Here is a 17,500-nt window from a genome sequence, read left to right as displayed (position 1 = left end):
CCCTGCCCTCACACACTGTAGTTAATTTGCATAATGCCTGTCTCTGGTCATGATTGTCTGAACAGCGTCTCTTAGCCCCGCCCTCACACACTGTAGTTAATTTGCATAATGCCCGACTCTGGTCATGATTGGCTGAACAGCGTCTCTTTGCCCCGCCCTCACTCACTGTAGTTAATTTGCATAATGCCCGCCTCTGGTCATGATTGTCTGAACAGCGTCTCTTAGCCCCGCCCTCACACACTGTAGTTAATTTGCATAATGCCCGACTCTGGTCATGATTGGCTGAACAGCGTCTCTTTGCCCCGCCCTCACTCACTGTAGTTAATTTGCATAATGCCTGTCTCTGGTCGTGAGTGGCTGAACAGCGTCTCTTAGCCCCGCCCTCACACACTGTAGTTAATTTGCATAATGCCCGACTCTGGTCATGATTGGCTGAACAGCGTCTCTTTGCCCCGCCCTCACTCACTGTAGTTAATTTGCATAATGCCTGTCTCTGGTCGTGAGTGGCTGAACAGCGTCTCTTAGCCCCGCCCTCACACACTGTAGTTAATTTGCATAATGCCCGCCTCTGGTCGTGATTGGCTGAACAGCGTTTCTTAGCCCCGCCCTCACACACTGTAGTTAATTTGCATAATGCCAGCCTCTGGTCGTGATTGGCTGAACAGCGTCTCTTTGCCACGCCCTCACACACTGCAGTTAATTTGCATAATGCCCGCCTCTGGTCGTGATTGGCTGAACAGCGTCTCTTTGCCCCGCCCTTTCACACTGTAGTTAATTTGCATAATGCCGCCTCTGTTCCAGATTGGCTGAACAGCGTCTCTTAGCCCCGCCCTCACTCACTGTAGTTAATTTGCATAATGCCCGCCTCTGGTCGTGATTGGCTGAACAGCGTCTCTTTGCCACGCCCTCACACACTGTAGTTAATTTGCATAATGCCCGCCTCTGGTCGTGATTGGCTGAACAGCGTCTCTTTGCCCCGCCCTTACACACTGTAGTTAATTTGCATAATGCCCGCCTCTGTTCCTGATTGGCTGAACAGCGTCTCTTAGCCCCGCCCTCACTCACTGTAGTTAATTTGCATAATGCACGCCTCTGTTCCTGATTGGCTGAGCAGCGTCTCTTAGCCCCGCCCTCACTCACTGTAGTTAATTTGCATAATGCCCGCCTCTGTTCCAGATTGGCTGAACAGCGTCTCTTAGCCCCGCCCTCACTCACTGTAGTTAATTTGCATAATGCCCGCCTCTGTTCCTGATTGGCTGAACAGCGTCTCTTAGCCCCGCCCTCACACACTGTAGTCGTCTCTGAGGCTGGAAGAGTTTGGTTGGTGTTGTTCATGTGGAGAAGATGCTGTTTTTCTGCTGAGATTGATCTGGTCAAACTCACGCCATCGCTATTGTTCCTATCACTGTGTGTCAAGAGCTGAGATTCAGATATGATAATGAGCGCTTGCTTTCTGACCAATTACAGCAGAGTAGCTCTCAGAGAGGCGGGGTTCAGAATCTTCAGCCGAACGGTCTCAGACACTGAGAGAAAAGGGCTGATGCCAAACGGAAGTGATTACGGGTCTGTAATAGAAACATCACAGGAGTTTAGAGGAAGGCAGGAAATGTGCGAGGGAAGGAGAGCAGAGACAGGAACATGTGCCGCGCCCCGCTCTCCTGAGGAACGCTAATTATAGCGCAAGAGCAACCCACGAGACCAGCAAACACGGAGCCGCTGTTGATCCGACATCTGCACCGCCATTACTGCATTCTGAAGAGGAAACAGGCCCGCTGGAAGGACAAATCATTTCACAAACAGCCTCTTTCCCTTTCTTACTAAGCATCTTCTGAAAGAGTACAGAATCTCCGGATCAAAACACAGGCGAAGAAGAAGCAGGAACGAGCGATAGAAGCATCAAATATCACAATCATCAGATATTCAACAGCGTATAAATCAAAACTGCCCAATGCCGTCGTAAGAACAGCATTAAAAATGCACAGTTCAAAATAAAAGTCCGGTTTTAACTTGACAGAAATATATTACCGTTACAATTTTTCTTCCATGTTTTAATTTTAAATTGTGCAGCAAAAAAAAGTTTAATTTCAAATTATTAAAAGATAAATGAAATGTTTTATGTCTTTGTTTGATTACAAGAAACTACACAAATCACAAAAATTGTGATAAAAAAAAAAAAATTATATATATATATATATATATATATATATATATATATATATATATATATATATATATATATATATATATATATATATATATATATATATATATATATATATATATATATATATATATATATATATAAAATTGTTGTTTTTATGAATTTAGTTAAGTAGACGTGTTTTTTTTTTCATTATTAAAAATGAATTTAACCATTAAAAAATGAAATCCAGAAAACAGAAAACAAAGAATTTGGTAAAAAATAAAATGCAATTTGAGGGGAATTTTTTTTGTAAAACTTTTAATAAATTGTTGCTAAATTGTATATTTCATGATTTCAATTAATAATGCTTTTTGACTGCTAAAAAATTCAGAGTCAAGGTAAACGGAAAAAACTAATATTTAAAAAATGTTACATGAACGTCCAATGGTTTTTGGGAACCAGATAACGTTGAACAAACGTTGTATTAACGTTACTGGAAGAAAGTTTGTTCATAGCTTTCCCTGTTCGCTGGAAGTGTGGTATGAGTTATAATAAATCAGTTTATAGATTTAATTAATTTATCGTTAATTAAATCGTTAGCGTTCTTCTTCTGCCAAGAGAGTCTATGGCCGCCCATAGAGCCGTATGGTAAAAAGTTATGAAATTTGGCACACTCACAGAAGACAGTCTGAGCTGTCACCATAGCAAATTTGAAGTCTCTAACTCAATCCCTCTAGCGCCACCACCTGTCTAAATTTTTACTCATGTTTATGCTAATAACTTTTGAACCCTAAGGGCTAGAAACAAAATTCCCGCCATTTTGAATTTTCCAAAAACCTACTTTTGCGAACTCGTCCTAGACGGTTCGTCCGATTTGCACGAAAATTGAACCAGATCATCTTCAGGCGGTGCCAACAAAAAGTTATGGAATTCAAGTTGATTCGTCAAATCGTTTTCGATAAACTTTCAAACTAATTTTACATAACGGTTGCGAAAATACAGACAAGGCTATATCTCAGCAACGCTTTATCGCATTCAAACCAAACTTGGTACATGTTATCACAAGCATGACCTGAGGCAACCTGCAGCGCCACCTACTGGTCCGGAGATACGAAAAATTGCTATTTTTGCTTATAACTTCTGAACCGTTTGTCCAAAAATAATAAAAATAGACTTGTTAAATATCAAATTTTACCATATCGGCCATTTTTGGCTGTCGGACATTTTGAATTATGTGCTAAAATGCTGTATTTTATGAACGTATGAACGGATTGTTACGTAACTCGGTATGGGTCATCATCACGATGCCCTGAAGGAGCTTGAGAAGTTTCGAAACAGCGCATACATGGAGATTTCTTTCTTCAGACGCTTTTAACTTTGGGTGTGATTGACTTATTTTCATGGGAGTAACTTTTTTTTGTCTCCTGTATCCTTGCAGAGTCCAACGATACCAGACTTGCCAGGTTTCGGCGTATGGTTTGTGCAGCGTTGTAATTTAGCGCTTTAAAAACGTTAGTTGATATCTTCAAAACCGCTAGTCCGATCGAGATGAAACCAGTGTCAGAAGTTCGAAAGCATAGGTCCATAGCTACATGCTAATGCCCAAATGTCAAAATATTGATAGTAAGGGGCAGTAAAATCCAATCAAAGTCAGGTGTCAGTCATTTTACGTGTTTTTTTTTCACATAAATGTCTATAACTCCAAAACGAAATGAGATATTTTCACTAAAATTGACACACACATGTATGGGCTCACTCCGCGGACACATACAAAAAACGGTAGGATTGTGCCACTTGTTGGCGCTATAATAGAACAAAACATGAAATTCCCATAGACTACAATGCATTTTTACCTCAAAACATCTTAAATGTGTTTAATTGATCTGACACTGCCAGCCATTTTGGCATGTCTTGTCTTCTTTGCGCTTGGCCCTGGTAATGCCAGCTCGCAGCTATCTTTTGTTTTCACTAATCATTTCAAAGCAGCTTCACAGAAAGTGCACGTTTTGCTGACATGCAACACACCTGTCCCAGCATTACTCCTCCACTGGGACGAGGCAGCGGCGGCCATGCGGAACGGGGTGGGTGTGCAGGTCAGAGGTCAAATCTAAGCACTAGAAACATATGATATATGGTGTGTAATTCGCAGCGCTCTCGTTATGAACGACCCCCTGCGGGGCGGTTTCCATGGCGACAGGTGCACTGGGGTATATATACGCCCCGTCTGATCGCATGAATCCGTCCATCATCACTGGGAGGATCATTACTTACACATCTGCTCTAAAATACCTGTAAATACAGTCAAATATTGTTTTAAAACACTAAATGAACAATTCATTTTTTTGCATTATTTATGAGCACCAATATAACAACACTTGGCAATGTTTTTTACTAAAAGATTTTAATATTGCACATCAAAACTAGCGCAAATCAATCATTGATTTACATGCAGTGTGTTTGACCTATCAGAGGAACCGATTCACTGAAAACCTTTGGTGGAGAAGAGATTTACACTCAGAAACAAGCGGCATTAACACTGAATTACACCAGAAATTGAGTTCATATTATTACCATATCATCCATCCATCCATCATCCATCCATCATCCATCCATCATCCATCCATCATCCATCCATCATCCATCCATCCATCATCCATCCATCCATCCATCCATCCATCCATCCATCCATCCATCATCCATCCATCATCCATCCATCATCCATCCATCATCCATCCATCATCCATCCATCATCCATCCATCCATCATCCATCCATCCATCCATCCATCCATCATCCATCCATCCATCCATCCATCATCCATCATCCATCCATCCATCTATCATAAATCCATCCATCAGCCATCCATCCATCCATCATCCATCCATTCATCTATCATCCATCCATCATCCATCCATCCATCCATCCATCCATCCATCCATCCATCATCCATCCATCATCCATCCATCATCCATCCATCATCCATCCATCATCCATCCATCATCCATCCATCCATCATCCATCCATCCATCCATCCATCCATCATCCATCCATCCATCCATCCATCATCCATCATCCATCCATCCATCTATCATAAATCCATCCATCAGCCATCCATCCATCCATCATCCATCCATTCATCTATCATCCATCCATCTATCATCCATCCATCCATCATCCATCCATTCATCTATCATCCATCCATCATCCATCCATCCATCCATCATCCATCCATGCACCCATCCATCTATCTATCATCCATCCATCCATCATCCATCCATTCATCTATCATCCATCCATCTATCATCCATCCATCCATCATCCATCCATTCATCTATCATCCATCCATCATCCATCCATCCATCCATCATCCATCCATCTATCATCCATCCATCCATCCATCCATCCATCTATCATCCATCCATCATCCATCCATAACACATCCATCTATCATCCATCCATTCATCCATCAATAACACATCCATCCATCCATCCATCTATCATCCATCCATCATCCATCCATAACACATCCATCTATCATCCATCCATCATCCATCTATAACACATCCATCTATCATCCATCCATCTATTATCCATCCATCCATCTATCATCCATCCATCATCCATCCATCCATAACACATCCATCTATCATCCATCCATCCATCATCCATCCATCCATCATCCATCCATCCATCCATCATCCATCCATCCATCTATCATCCATCCATCCATCTATAACACATCCATCTATCATCCATCCATCATTCATCTATCATCCATCCATCCATCAATCCATCATCCATCTATAACACATCCATCTATCATCCATCCATCATTCATCTATCATCCATCCATCCATCTCCCATCCATCCATCCATCCATCCATCTATCCATCCATCCATCCATCCATCAATCCATCTATCATCCATCCATCCATCATCCATCCATCCATCATCCATCCATTCATCTATCATCCATCCATCCATCCATCCATCATCCATCCATCCATCCATCCATCATACATCCATCCATCATACATCTATCCATCTATCATCCATCCATCATCCATCCATCCATTAATCATCCATTCATCTATTTTCCATCCATCCATCATCCACCAATGCATCATCCATCCATTTTTTCTTTTGCTATTTGAGCAAATGGGCACACAAAACAATATTTAATATATTCTCTCATTCACAGCTATAATATTTAACCCAACTATGACGACTTCCGCTCTGAGAAACCCGTGCCTTTGAATGATTACATAATTGTGGCTTCCGTAATTGTTATCACGATTACAAAATGTGATTGATTGTGCAGCCCCATTTCCTCATAACACACTCTAATATTCTTTATTTATGACATTGAAAAATCATCACAGTGTAGAAAAATGAAGACAAGCATTGAGAAACTGGTCAAACGCTTTAAAGTCGTTGAGATTTCGCTGCTTAATGTCATGTTTTGGCACAGGAATAGATGCCGACCGTCCTCCATCCATCGGCCAGCCCAGCAGGTTTGCACAGGCTCATCCTGATTATTCAAGAAGCTGTTGTGTTGGCCATGGGCATCTCTCACCTGCTGACACGCCATGTTCCAGCCAAACAAAGCCCGGCATTCAGAGCAAACCCCCGCCGCTACACCAGACCTCTGCACATCTATAGTTCTGAATGAAAGGCTAACTGGAGCACCAACAACAGATCAACACAAAGACACTTTGTGTTACAGTATTGGTGCTAATACACACTGATAATAACAGGCTCATATTTGGCCCTTATGTAACCTTAACCTTCACTCAACGTCTACAGAAGTCAAAGAGGAAATATTAGCTACTAAAGGCCTGGACACACCGGGACGAATATTGTGCGCGCTTATCGCCAGCGTTTTTCGTGCCGTTTTTCGGCGCGTCTTGAGTGTTCACACCCAAGCGATTTCCACTGGCGATGCGCCGAGTGAACGTGCACATTCAGTAGATGCGCTCGCGGTACACAAGATACTTACGCTTCTGACACTCGCTCGTCACACAGAAGAAGAAGAGAGACAGTATTTACGTGCTTGCCAAAACCACAGATATATTATGTCTATGGCCAAAACCATTCACACACTTGTGCTAACTGGCAAGCAGCATTAGCAGCTCATCTTCTTCTTTGTCTACTTACTACTTCTTCGTCGTATCAATGTGTGCTCGGCAAGACCGATTTTGTGCTTGAGCGCCACCAAGTCGTGTTTTACTGTCACTTCAGCAGCTCCAGGCACGTGAACAAAAGCGCTGATCTCATTGGTCGGCCAGTTTTTAACGCGCCACGTCAAAATAAAAAAACGAACCCGAGGCGTTTTTTTTTTTAAATGACGCTTTTACGCCTGGCGTTTTACGCGTCGGTGTGAACACTCACATTGGCACCCATTGTTTAGTCATGAGGCGTTAAACGTCGGCGATAAACGCGCGCGAAAATCGTCCCGGTGTGAACAGGCCTTAAGGCTGTGCGATAGTGTTAGACCGATATATCGGCCGATATCGGTCGGCCGATACAAGGCTGCTGCGTTCGCCGAGATTTTTTCCCCTGCATTATTTCCAGACAGGCGTCCACAGGGCAGCTCTCACCGTCTTCACACTCTCTCGCTCTCCCTCGCGCATATTAATCAAAATCAACTGAGAATTGACACGATGGTAAAAGGTGGAAAGACTGAAGTTTCACGCGGAGCATTGGGAGATTTTCTCCTGAATTACCGCTGGTGTTGCTCTACAAGAGATTAAGTGAAGTGCACCTACACTCTAAACAATGCTTGGGTTGGGTTGGGTTGAAAATGGACTAACCCAGCAATTGGGTTAGCATTTTTTAGAGCGTAACCATTAAATGACTAGGTTGTAAATAGTTAGTGTATAAATAGTGTAATTATTTTATTTATGCTTAAATATTTATTTTCAGAATTTATTTTCACCACTTCTTGTTCTACCTCACCTGTTTTTACTATTTGTTAAATATTGTTTTTTGTAGTTCAATAAATGTTCCTTTTTTTAAATTGTAGATTTTAAATTGTTATCGTCCTGATCATTGTGTCATTTTTATGTTGTAAATTGAGGGAGCAAAAGCAGTATCGGCTCCAAATATCGGCTCCAGAAAATCGGCAGCCCGTATCGCTCATCGGCTAAGGCTGATGAAAAAAAATCGGTATCGGCACTAAAAAAATCCATATCGGTCGATCCCTATTGTGAACCATTGGCTTTCCTGTGGCTCAAACAGTAGAGCATGGTACTAACAACGCCAAGGTCATGGGTTCGATTCCCAGGGAAAGCAAGAACTCACAAAATGTGGAACTTGAATGCAATCTAAGTCCCTTTGGATAAAAGCGTCTGCCAAATGCATACATGTATACATGTATGTATAACCAACCAAAAACAGGATGTGATGTAACAAGATCGCGAAATATACGTCATAAAAGCCGACCAATCAGGTTGTGACCGTATCCCTATGCCTTTGGTTCGGCAACTTTCGGCAACCCGTCAAAATAAAAGTTTGGTTTAAAAAAATGTTTATTGACAGAATATATTAAAGTTACTACGGAGATGAACACTGCTAAAAGCCAAGCAACTTTAATGGTCTCTAAAACCCAGGATTGGCACAAACTAAGCTAAAACATATCTGGCTAGCCAGCTAAACCGGCTTCCTGGTACAGGCCCCAGGACTAGATGTTTTGTTTTTGTTTTTTGGTCCGGACCAAACGAACCAAACTACAAGTGTGAACACACCCTTAAACAATTTTAAAGCCAGATAAAGCAGCGCTGACAAACAGGAGAAACGCTGTGTGCAATGATACAGTCAGAAGGCTTTTCCATCTTAATAATTTACCATGAATAACTGTAGTAACACCAACTCCACCGCATGGGAATGTGGCAGAAATGTGGGATATATTCATATAGAATTGCTTTATATTATTAATGTAGATAGACATGTATTAAAGGAGTAATGGAATATTCTTACAGTATTTTTATTTAGCTATAGAATGTGCATTTATAGGCTACTAAATGTTTTTAGGCTACTGTTTTTCACACAAATACCATAGAAACCATACAGCCTAGATAGATTTGACCATGGTAGTGAAGAGCATGTTTCTAACTGTGGTTATCATGATCTAAATCTATGATATTATGGAAGACCAATGGTTCATTTTAATAAAACTCTTACGTTTTACCATATAAAAATGAGGTTGTTACCATTTTTACAGATGGCCGTGTTTTTGTTGATGAACATAAATGTACATCTAACTCCTAACTCAAGCTACTACTGTCAACTCACTGTCAAATGTGCATTCCTAAGACAAAACATGTAATATTATTAATACTGCAGCTGAAGATATATGCCAAAGTCAGGCGACACAAACCTGTTTCATGACTAGAAACAATATCACCCGTTAGCACATGCAGAAACTAAGACATTCATTTTTTCTATTAAGTAATTTATTTAAGGAAAAATGACTGGAAAAGCTCAAAACCGTGAAGTGTTTGGCATATTCTGACTATAAAGAGTAGTTTAAAACCACAAGTAACAGTCTGGTTTCTATAACTTCCACTTAGGAGCAAAAATCTGCCTTTAAAATTGAAAGAAAGAAATATTTTACATTTATCGTGATAATTATCGATATCAACTGATATGAAAAGATTTTATCGAGGCCATATCGCCCAGCCCTAATCTGCTGTACAAATGAAGTACAAACCTTATCAGTGAACTATGATGGCAAAAAAAGGAAAGCAGAAAGCAGAAAAAAAAAAGGTCAAATGTTCAATTAATTGAGATTTTTATTTTGGTCAAATCGTTACAGCCCTAGTGCTCTATTTATATCACCACAGGTAAAACCACACTCCAAAACATGCTTTTCTTACTTGGCATTTCATAAGGGGTGTAACGATATAAAAAATGTGAAAAAAAGGAAAATACAGTTCAGTGCAAGTCTGTCATATCGGCTACATAACATTATAACGAGAACATCATAATTGTGTGTTTGGGACATGGCTTTTAACGGTGAGACTTGTTTTTGTAATCAGGGTCTCAAGAAATATATTAAAATTTGGATTCAAGATTTTTCAGCCGATATATCGGTTATCGGCTTTCAAATATAAAGAATTATCGGCTATCGGTATCGGCCAAACTGTTCATATCGGTACATCCCTATAAAAAAGGATCTTAAAATTATATAAAATCAAAAATCATATAAAGATTTAGACTTATCGGCCAATATATCGGTTATCGGCTTTCAAATATAAAGAATTATCGGTATCGACCAAAATGTTCATATCGGTGCATCCCTATAAAAAAGGATCTTAAAATTATATAAAAATTATATAAAATCAAAAAACAAACCTGTTTCATGACTAGAAACAATATCACCCGTTAGTACATGCAGAAACTAAGATATACATTTTTTCTATTAAGTAATTTATTTAAGGAAAAATGACTGGAAAAGCTCAAAACCGTGAAGTGTTTGGCATATTCTGACTATAAAGAGTAGTTTAAAACCACCAGTAATAGTCTAGTTTCTATAACTTTCACTTCGGAGCAAAAATCTGCCTTTAAATTTGAAAGGAATAAATATTTTACATTTATCGTGATTATTATCAATATCGACTGATATGAAAAGATTTTATCGAGGCCATATCGCCCAGCCCTAATCTGATGTACAACAAACAGAAATCTACCCCATAGATAATAACTGCTGAAAGTGATATTTACAGTACAAACCTTATCAGTGAACTATGATGGCAAAAAAAAATTATCGTTACAAATCGTTACAGCCCTAGTGCTCTATTTATATCACCACAGGTAAAACCACACTGCAAAACATGCTTTTCTTTCAAATTTAGGCTTTCAAATATAAAGAATTATCGTTATCGGATCTTAAAATTATATAAAATTATTAAAATAAGATTTATCGGCCAACATATCGGTTATCAGCTTTTCGAAATAAAGATATCAAATCAAAATCAAATCAAATATAAAGAATTATCGGTGCATCCTAACTAAGGTTACTAAACGTATTGTTCATTGTTAATTCCAATATTTACTCATACATTTTTACGTATTAAGAGTTGTAGCTCTTAACATTAGTTGACGCACTATGAACTAATTTGAATAATTAATATATTCATATTTATATTTTAAAAGTACATTAGTTTTCATGGTTCTTTTTTTTTTTAAAGTTCAACATGTTATGTTTCTTTTCATTCAGTGTCCATTTTAAACATATCAGTTGATTCATATGTTTTCGGCAGTGTGTCCAATCAGTATCAATAAAATCCACAGCTATTTTTTAGCTATATCGTATCATTATTTAGCGACTTCAGTGTCTGTTTTAACATCTGTCAAACCTCCATTACTCCAGACCTTTTACTGGCAAGACCAACAAAACCACAAACCACCAAACGTGAAAGCAATTCAACTCGGTCACCACTAATATAATGCATTTATCCTCAAAACTTCATCACATGAGCTCGAGGCTAATGTTGTTTATTAGCATCTATATCTGATAAATAGAGCTTCATTACAATCGCAATGCGTGTGATGGATAGAATCAGAGGGTAAAACAATGGTATTTTATACAATATTCATGTGTAATGGTACTGACATCAAGAATGCCATGGAATATGCACAAAAAAAGCACAGTTGCTCTTTATAATATTCTTCAAAAGTCTGGAAATGTGGTGAGAATACACTGGAGACGCACAACTGACTGCGGCGAGGAGGATTACAGGCTCAGACCAGAGCAAAACAATGGTGTCTTAAAGTAAAAATACACTTAAACAGATTGTTAGCGTTTAAAAATAGTGTGTTCCTCGAAACACAGTGTATCTGCAGTATCGGAACGGGACGTTTCCAAGCGCGTTGACACTTTTAAACGAGTCGCGTCTTAAAGAAACATCGACATCATAAAAATATTTTCTCTAAACGCGCCCACTGACAACAACACGGACGATTTGCGCGAATAAAACCATGAAGGAATCGCGAATCATAATTTAGGATAAATCCTGACTCAATTCCAGATTATCCAATAGCGCTATATGCCGCTATCTCATTTGATTCCTAGAGGATTCGTGTGTGATCCCATCATGATCCCCGATGTTTAATCCCAACCCAAGGCCACTGTTCCTCCTTTTAACTGGATCTACACCAAAACACAGTCGATATAAAACAGAAATTAATATACGCGATGATGTCACATCGCGCATTTAAGGTTCAGATCGCCTTCAGCGAGACAGTTTTGCTTGCTTATTAATATTAATTTGGTGTATCTCTTACACTGTAGGCTATTTGTTGTTATTCTGGATGATATAAAACATCGCCGATTTATCGCGCGATACATAAGCGATTTAGCGCGAGAAATATTAATACGCGATATTGTAGCCGATCATTTCTTAGGTAATATGACTTCTAAAAATAATCTTTTTTTTTATTTATTATTATATTTAACCTAATTCTGAACGCAAACGTCGTCGCGGTGTTTGGTATCGATTGGAAATGTAACTCGCGGCGGTTTTAAATACCGCGGAATCACAGTGCCGTGTCCGTAACATTGTGTCGCCTGGTTACATTCGTGGTCACATTGATCAGCGCTCGGCGTCGCTGGGATCTTTTGTCGATTTCTTACCTCGGCGAGCGTCGACGTCGCGACCATCAGTAACATGAACAGCTCTCGACAGCCCATTCTGCTCCTCTTCTCTGAGCTTCCAACAAACAGCGCCGGGTTTATCGAGTTAATATATCCGTTTGGTGTAAAATGTCGGTGTGTGTTTCGTGTCGACTCCCAGAAGAATGCGATGCGCCTGCGATGAAGGCGAGTCAGAACAGCGCGTCATCTGACGCGTGCGGGAATGGACGCGCGGGAGGAGGGGGAGCATGGAATACACTGAAAATACCGCAAAAGAACATTCAAATCAAATCAAAGACTACACAAAGATCTACAACCTTCATCTTACCTTGTTTTATAAATATTTTACTTTTAATTTAATTTAAATTATATATATTTATATATATATATATATATATATTTATGTTTTATGTTATTTATTTCAGCTTGTGTGCCTGAAATATACATTTTAGGAATAAAATACATTAATATAATAACAACAAAAATATTGTCTTTTTAATCTTTTTTAATTGTTTAGTTGTTTATTTCAGCGTGTTTGCCTGAAATGAAATTTTAGGATTAATAAAATATATTAATATAGGAATATTTTAATAGGTTTTTTATTTTATTATTTAAAATTTTCAAATATAATAGATTTTATAATTGTTTTAGCTTTTTAACTATACTATATATATATATATATACGTTTTATGTTATTTATTTCAGCTTATGTGCCTGAAATATACATTTTAGGAATAAAATACATTAATATAATAATAACAAAATATAAATATTGTCTTTTTATTACATTTTATTATTGTTTTTTTTATTTCAGCCTGTTTGCCTGAAATTACATTTTAGGATTAATAAAATATATTAATATAGTAATATTTTAATACGTTTTTTATTTTATTACTTAAAATTTTCAAATATAATAGTTTTTTATTATTTTTTTAGCTTTTTAACTATACCTTATATATATATTTACGTTTTATGCTATTTATTTCAGCTTGTGTGCCTGAAATATACATTTTAGGAATAAAATACATTAATATAATAATAACAAAATATAAATATTGTCTTTTTAATTTTATTATTGTTGTTTATTTCAGCCTGTTTGCCTGAAATGAAATTTTAGGATTAATAAAATATATTAATATAGTAATATTTTAATACGTTTTTTATTTTATTACTTAAAATTTTCAAATATAATAGTTTTTTATTATTTTTTAGCTTTTTTAACTATACCTTATATATATATTTACGTTTTATGTTATTTATTTCAGCTTGTGTGCCTGAAATATACATTTTAGGAATAAAATACATTAATATAATAATAACAAAATATAAATATTGTCTTTTTAAATTTTATTATTGTTTTTTATTTCAGCCTGTTTGCCTGAAATTACATTTTAGGATTAATAAAATATATTAATATAGTAATATTTTAATACGTTTTTAATATAAATTTTCAAATATAATCTTTTTTTTTTTTTTTTAGCTTTTTAACTATACCTTATGTCGTTATTGCTCATTCAATACATGCATTTTATTTTACATTTGTAAAATAATTAAATAAAGGCATTAAATGCCATATTATGTATAATTATGTGTTATTTGCTGCCCCCGTGTGGACATTCAGAGGGTTTCTAAATTAAATGTATTTGTATTTTAATGTCTGTATGTGAAAATGAGCTTATAAAGACCACAACGAATAAAACAAAATTATAACAAATGGTGCAGCAGCAATAACTGTATGCATATACACCGATCAGCCATAACATTATGACCAGTGAAGTGAATAACACTGATGATCTCTTCATCTCCTGTTAGTGGGTGGGATATATTAGGCAGCAAGTGAACATTTTGTCCTCAGAGTACAATATGCTGTACTCACGCCATGTCGTAATTACCGTAAATTTCGACAATGTAACACCAAAACAGAGTCGGAACTCCCAGTTTACAAGTTGTAATTACGAGTTCAACAAGTTGGAATCTCCGCATGAATGCACCTACAAACTACACACACATACAAGCTGCCTTATTCATGATCATATTACTCCCTCAGTGGATTAATCAAGTATTCGTAATGGTACTCTATAAAACACACATGACGTTTATTCCCATATTAACAGTTTATGTCATTGCATTTTCATTTGTTATAAAAGAAACACTGATTTTGAACAAATCATATTTAATCAAATCACATGTCCTGGTCTCATGCTGCTTGAAATAACTTTCATGAGATCTGTGAGACCGTAAATGTCCATGGCATTAATATAAAAAAATATTCAAATCCCCATCTTTGAGCATCTTCGCGGTCGAAATCCTCGGCTTTATTCCCAGAGCGCTGGTGTTGTGTCGTGCAGGGATTTTGTGCAATTCCGAGTGCAACCATCATCCTCATCCTCATCCTCATCATCCTCATCATCTTCATCCTCATCCTCATCATCTTCATCTTCATCAGCAGCAGCAGAACAAGGGCACGGACGCAGGCTCATTTCCTGCTGTCGCCTGGATAGGGTGGAGGTGGGGAGTAGTTTGTGGCTCTGGGTGGAGTCGGCGTGTATGGAGGCGGCCGGAGATCTGGAGGATACATCTCATAATCATAACTGTACGGAGGAGGAGGACCTGCCAAAGAGAGGACAGAACCGGCTCTTACTGGAGGAACAGGAGGAGGAGGATATGCTGCTTATCAAAATATGATCATCTCATTACATATGCACAACGTGGATATACAAGTCTACACACCCACGCTCTATCCATGTCTCTATCCATCATAAAAGTGTCTCTATCCATCATAAAAGTGCATGTATCCATCATAAAAGTGCATCTATCCATCATAAAAGTGCATTTATCCATCATAAAAATGCATCTATCCATCATAAAAGTGCATCTATCCATCATAAATGTGCATCTATCCATCATAAAAGTGCATCTATCCATCATAAAAGTGCATGTATCCATCATAAAAGTGCATCTATCCATCATAAAAGTGCATCTATCCATCATAAATGTGCATCTATCCATCATAAATGTGCATCTATCCATCATAAAAGTGCATCTATCCATCATAAATGTGCATCTATCCATCATAAAAGTGCATCCATCCATCATAAATGTGCATCTATCCATCATAAAAGTGCATCTATCCATCATAAAAGTGCATCTATCATTATAAAAGTGCATCTATCCATCATAAAAGTGCATCTGTCCATCATAAAAGTGCATCTATCCATTATAAAAGTGCATCTATCCATTATAAAAGTGCATCTATCATTATAAAAGTGCATCTATCCATCATAAAAGTGCATCTGTCCATCATAAAAGTGCATCTATCATTATAAAAGTGCATCTATCCATCATAAAAGTGCATCTATCATTATAAAAGTGCATCTATCCATTATAAAAGTGCATCTATCCATTATAAAAGTGCATCTTTCCATCATAAAAGTGCATGTATCCATCATAAAAGTGCATCCATCCATCATGAAAGTGCATCTATCCATCATAAAAGTGCATGTATCCATCATAAAAGTGCATCTATCCATCATAAAAGTGCATGTATCCATCATAAAAGTGCATCTTTCCATCATAAAAGTGTATCCATCCATCATAAAAGTGCATCTATCCATCATAAAAGTGCATCTTCCCATCATAAAAGAGCATCTTTCCATCATAAAAGTGCATCTATCCATCATAAAAGTGCATCTATCCATCATAAAAGAGCATCTTTCCATCATAAAAGTGCATCTATCCATCATAAAAGTGCATCCATCCATCATGAAAGTGCATCTATCCATCATAAAAGTGTATCCATCCATCATAAAAGTGCATCTATCCATCATAAAAGTGCATCTTTCCATCATAAAAGTGCATCTTTCCATCATAAAAGTGCATCTTTCCATCATAAAAGTGCATCCATCCATCATGAAAGTGCATCTATCCATCATAAAAGTGTATCCATCCATCATAAAAGTGCATCTATCCATCATAAAAGTGCATCTTTCCATCATAAAAGAGCATCTTTCCATCATAAAAGTGCATCTATTCATCATAAAAGTGCATCTATCCATCATAAAAGTGTCTCTATCCATCATAAAGTGCATCTATCCATCATAAAAGTGCATCTATCCATCATAAAAGTGCATCTATCCATCATAAAAGTGTCTCTATCCATCATAAAGTGCATCTATCCATCATAAAAGTGCATCTATCCATCATAAAAGTGCATCTATCCATCATAAAAGTGCATCTATTCATCATAAAAGTGCATCAGTGCATCTGTCCATCATAAAAGTGCATCTATCCATCATAAAAGTGCATCTATTCATCATAAAAGTGCATCTATTCATCATAAAAGTGCATCTATCCATCATAAAAGTGCATCTATCCATCATAAAAGTGCATCTATTCATCATAAAAGTGCATCTATTCATCATAAAAGTGCATCTATTCATCATAAAAGTGCATCTTTCCATCATAAAAGTGCATCTTTCCATCATAAAAGTGCATCTTTCCATCATAAAAGTGCATCTATCCATCATAAAAGTGCATCTATTCATCATAAAAGTGCATCTATCCATCATAAAAGTGCATCTATCCATCATAAAAGTGCATCTATTCATCATAAAAGTGCATCTATCCATCATAAAAGTGCATCTATCCATCATAAAAGTGCATCTATCCATCATAAAAGTGCATCTATCCATCATAAAAGTGTCTCTATCCATCATAAAAGTG

General features: G+C 37.4%; 2 protein-coding genes across 2 annotated transcripts in view; both read right to left on the bottom strand.

Annotated features, from left to right (window-relative positions):
- appa (amyloid beta (A4) precursor protein a) overlaps positions 1 to 6,733 on the bottom strand; it is a gene marked incomplete at its 5' end in the record, with an annotated part of 48,696 nt that extends 41,963 nt beyond the window's left edge. Inside the window, 1 exon segment of the mRNA XM_079811930.1 lies at positions 6,719 to 6,733. Within this exon segment, the coding sequence (XP_079668056.1) occupies positions 6,719 to 6,733 (15 nt within the window).
- A 7,523-nt stretch (positions 6,734 to 14,256) lies between these two features.
- cyyr1 (cysteine/tyrosine-rich 1) overlaps positions 14,257 to 17,500 on the bottom strand; it is a 12,342-nt gene continuing 9,098 nt past the window's right edge. The window contains exon 4 of the mRNA XM_079812081.1: positions 14,257 to 15,388. Within this exon, the coding sequence (XP_079668207.1) occupies positions 15,255 to 15,388 (134 nt within the window). The 3' untranslated portion in view covers positions 14,257 to 15,254. The remainder of the gene's footprint in view (positions 15,389 to 17,500) is intronic.

Source organism: Gobio gobio (assembly GCF_949357685.1).
Source record: "Gobio gobio genome assembly, chromosome: 3".
Taxonomy (NCBI): Eukaryota; Metazoa; Chordata; class Actinopteri; order Cypriniformes; family Gobionidae; genus Gobio; species Gobio gobio.
Note: the sequence above shows the minus strand (reverse complement) of the source record. Positions and strands in the feature narration are given on the sequence as shown.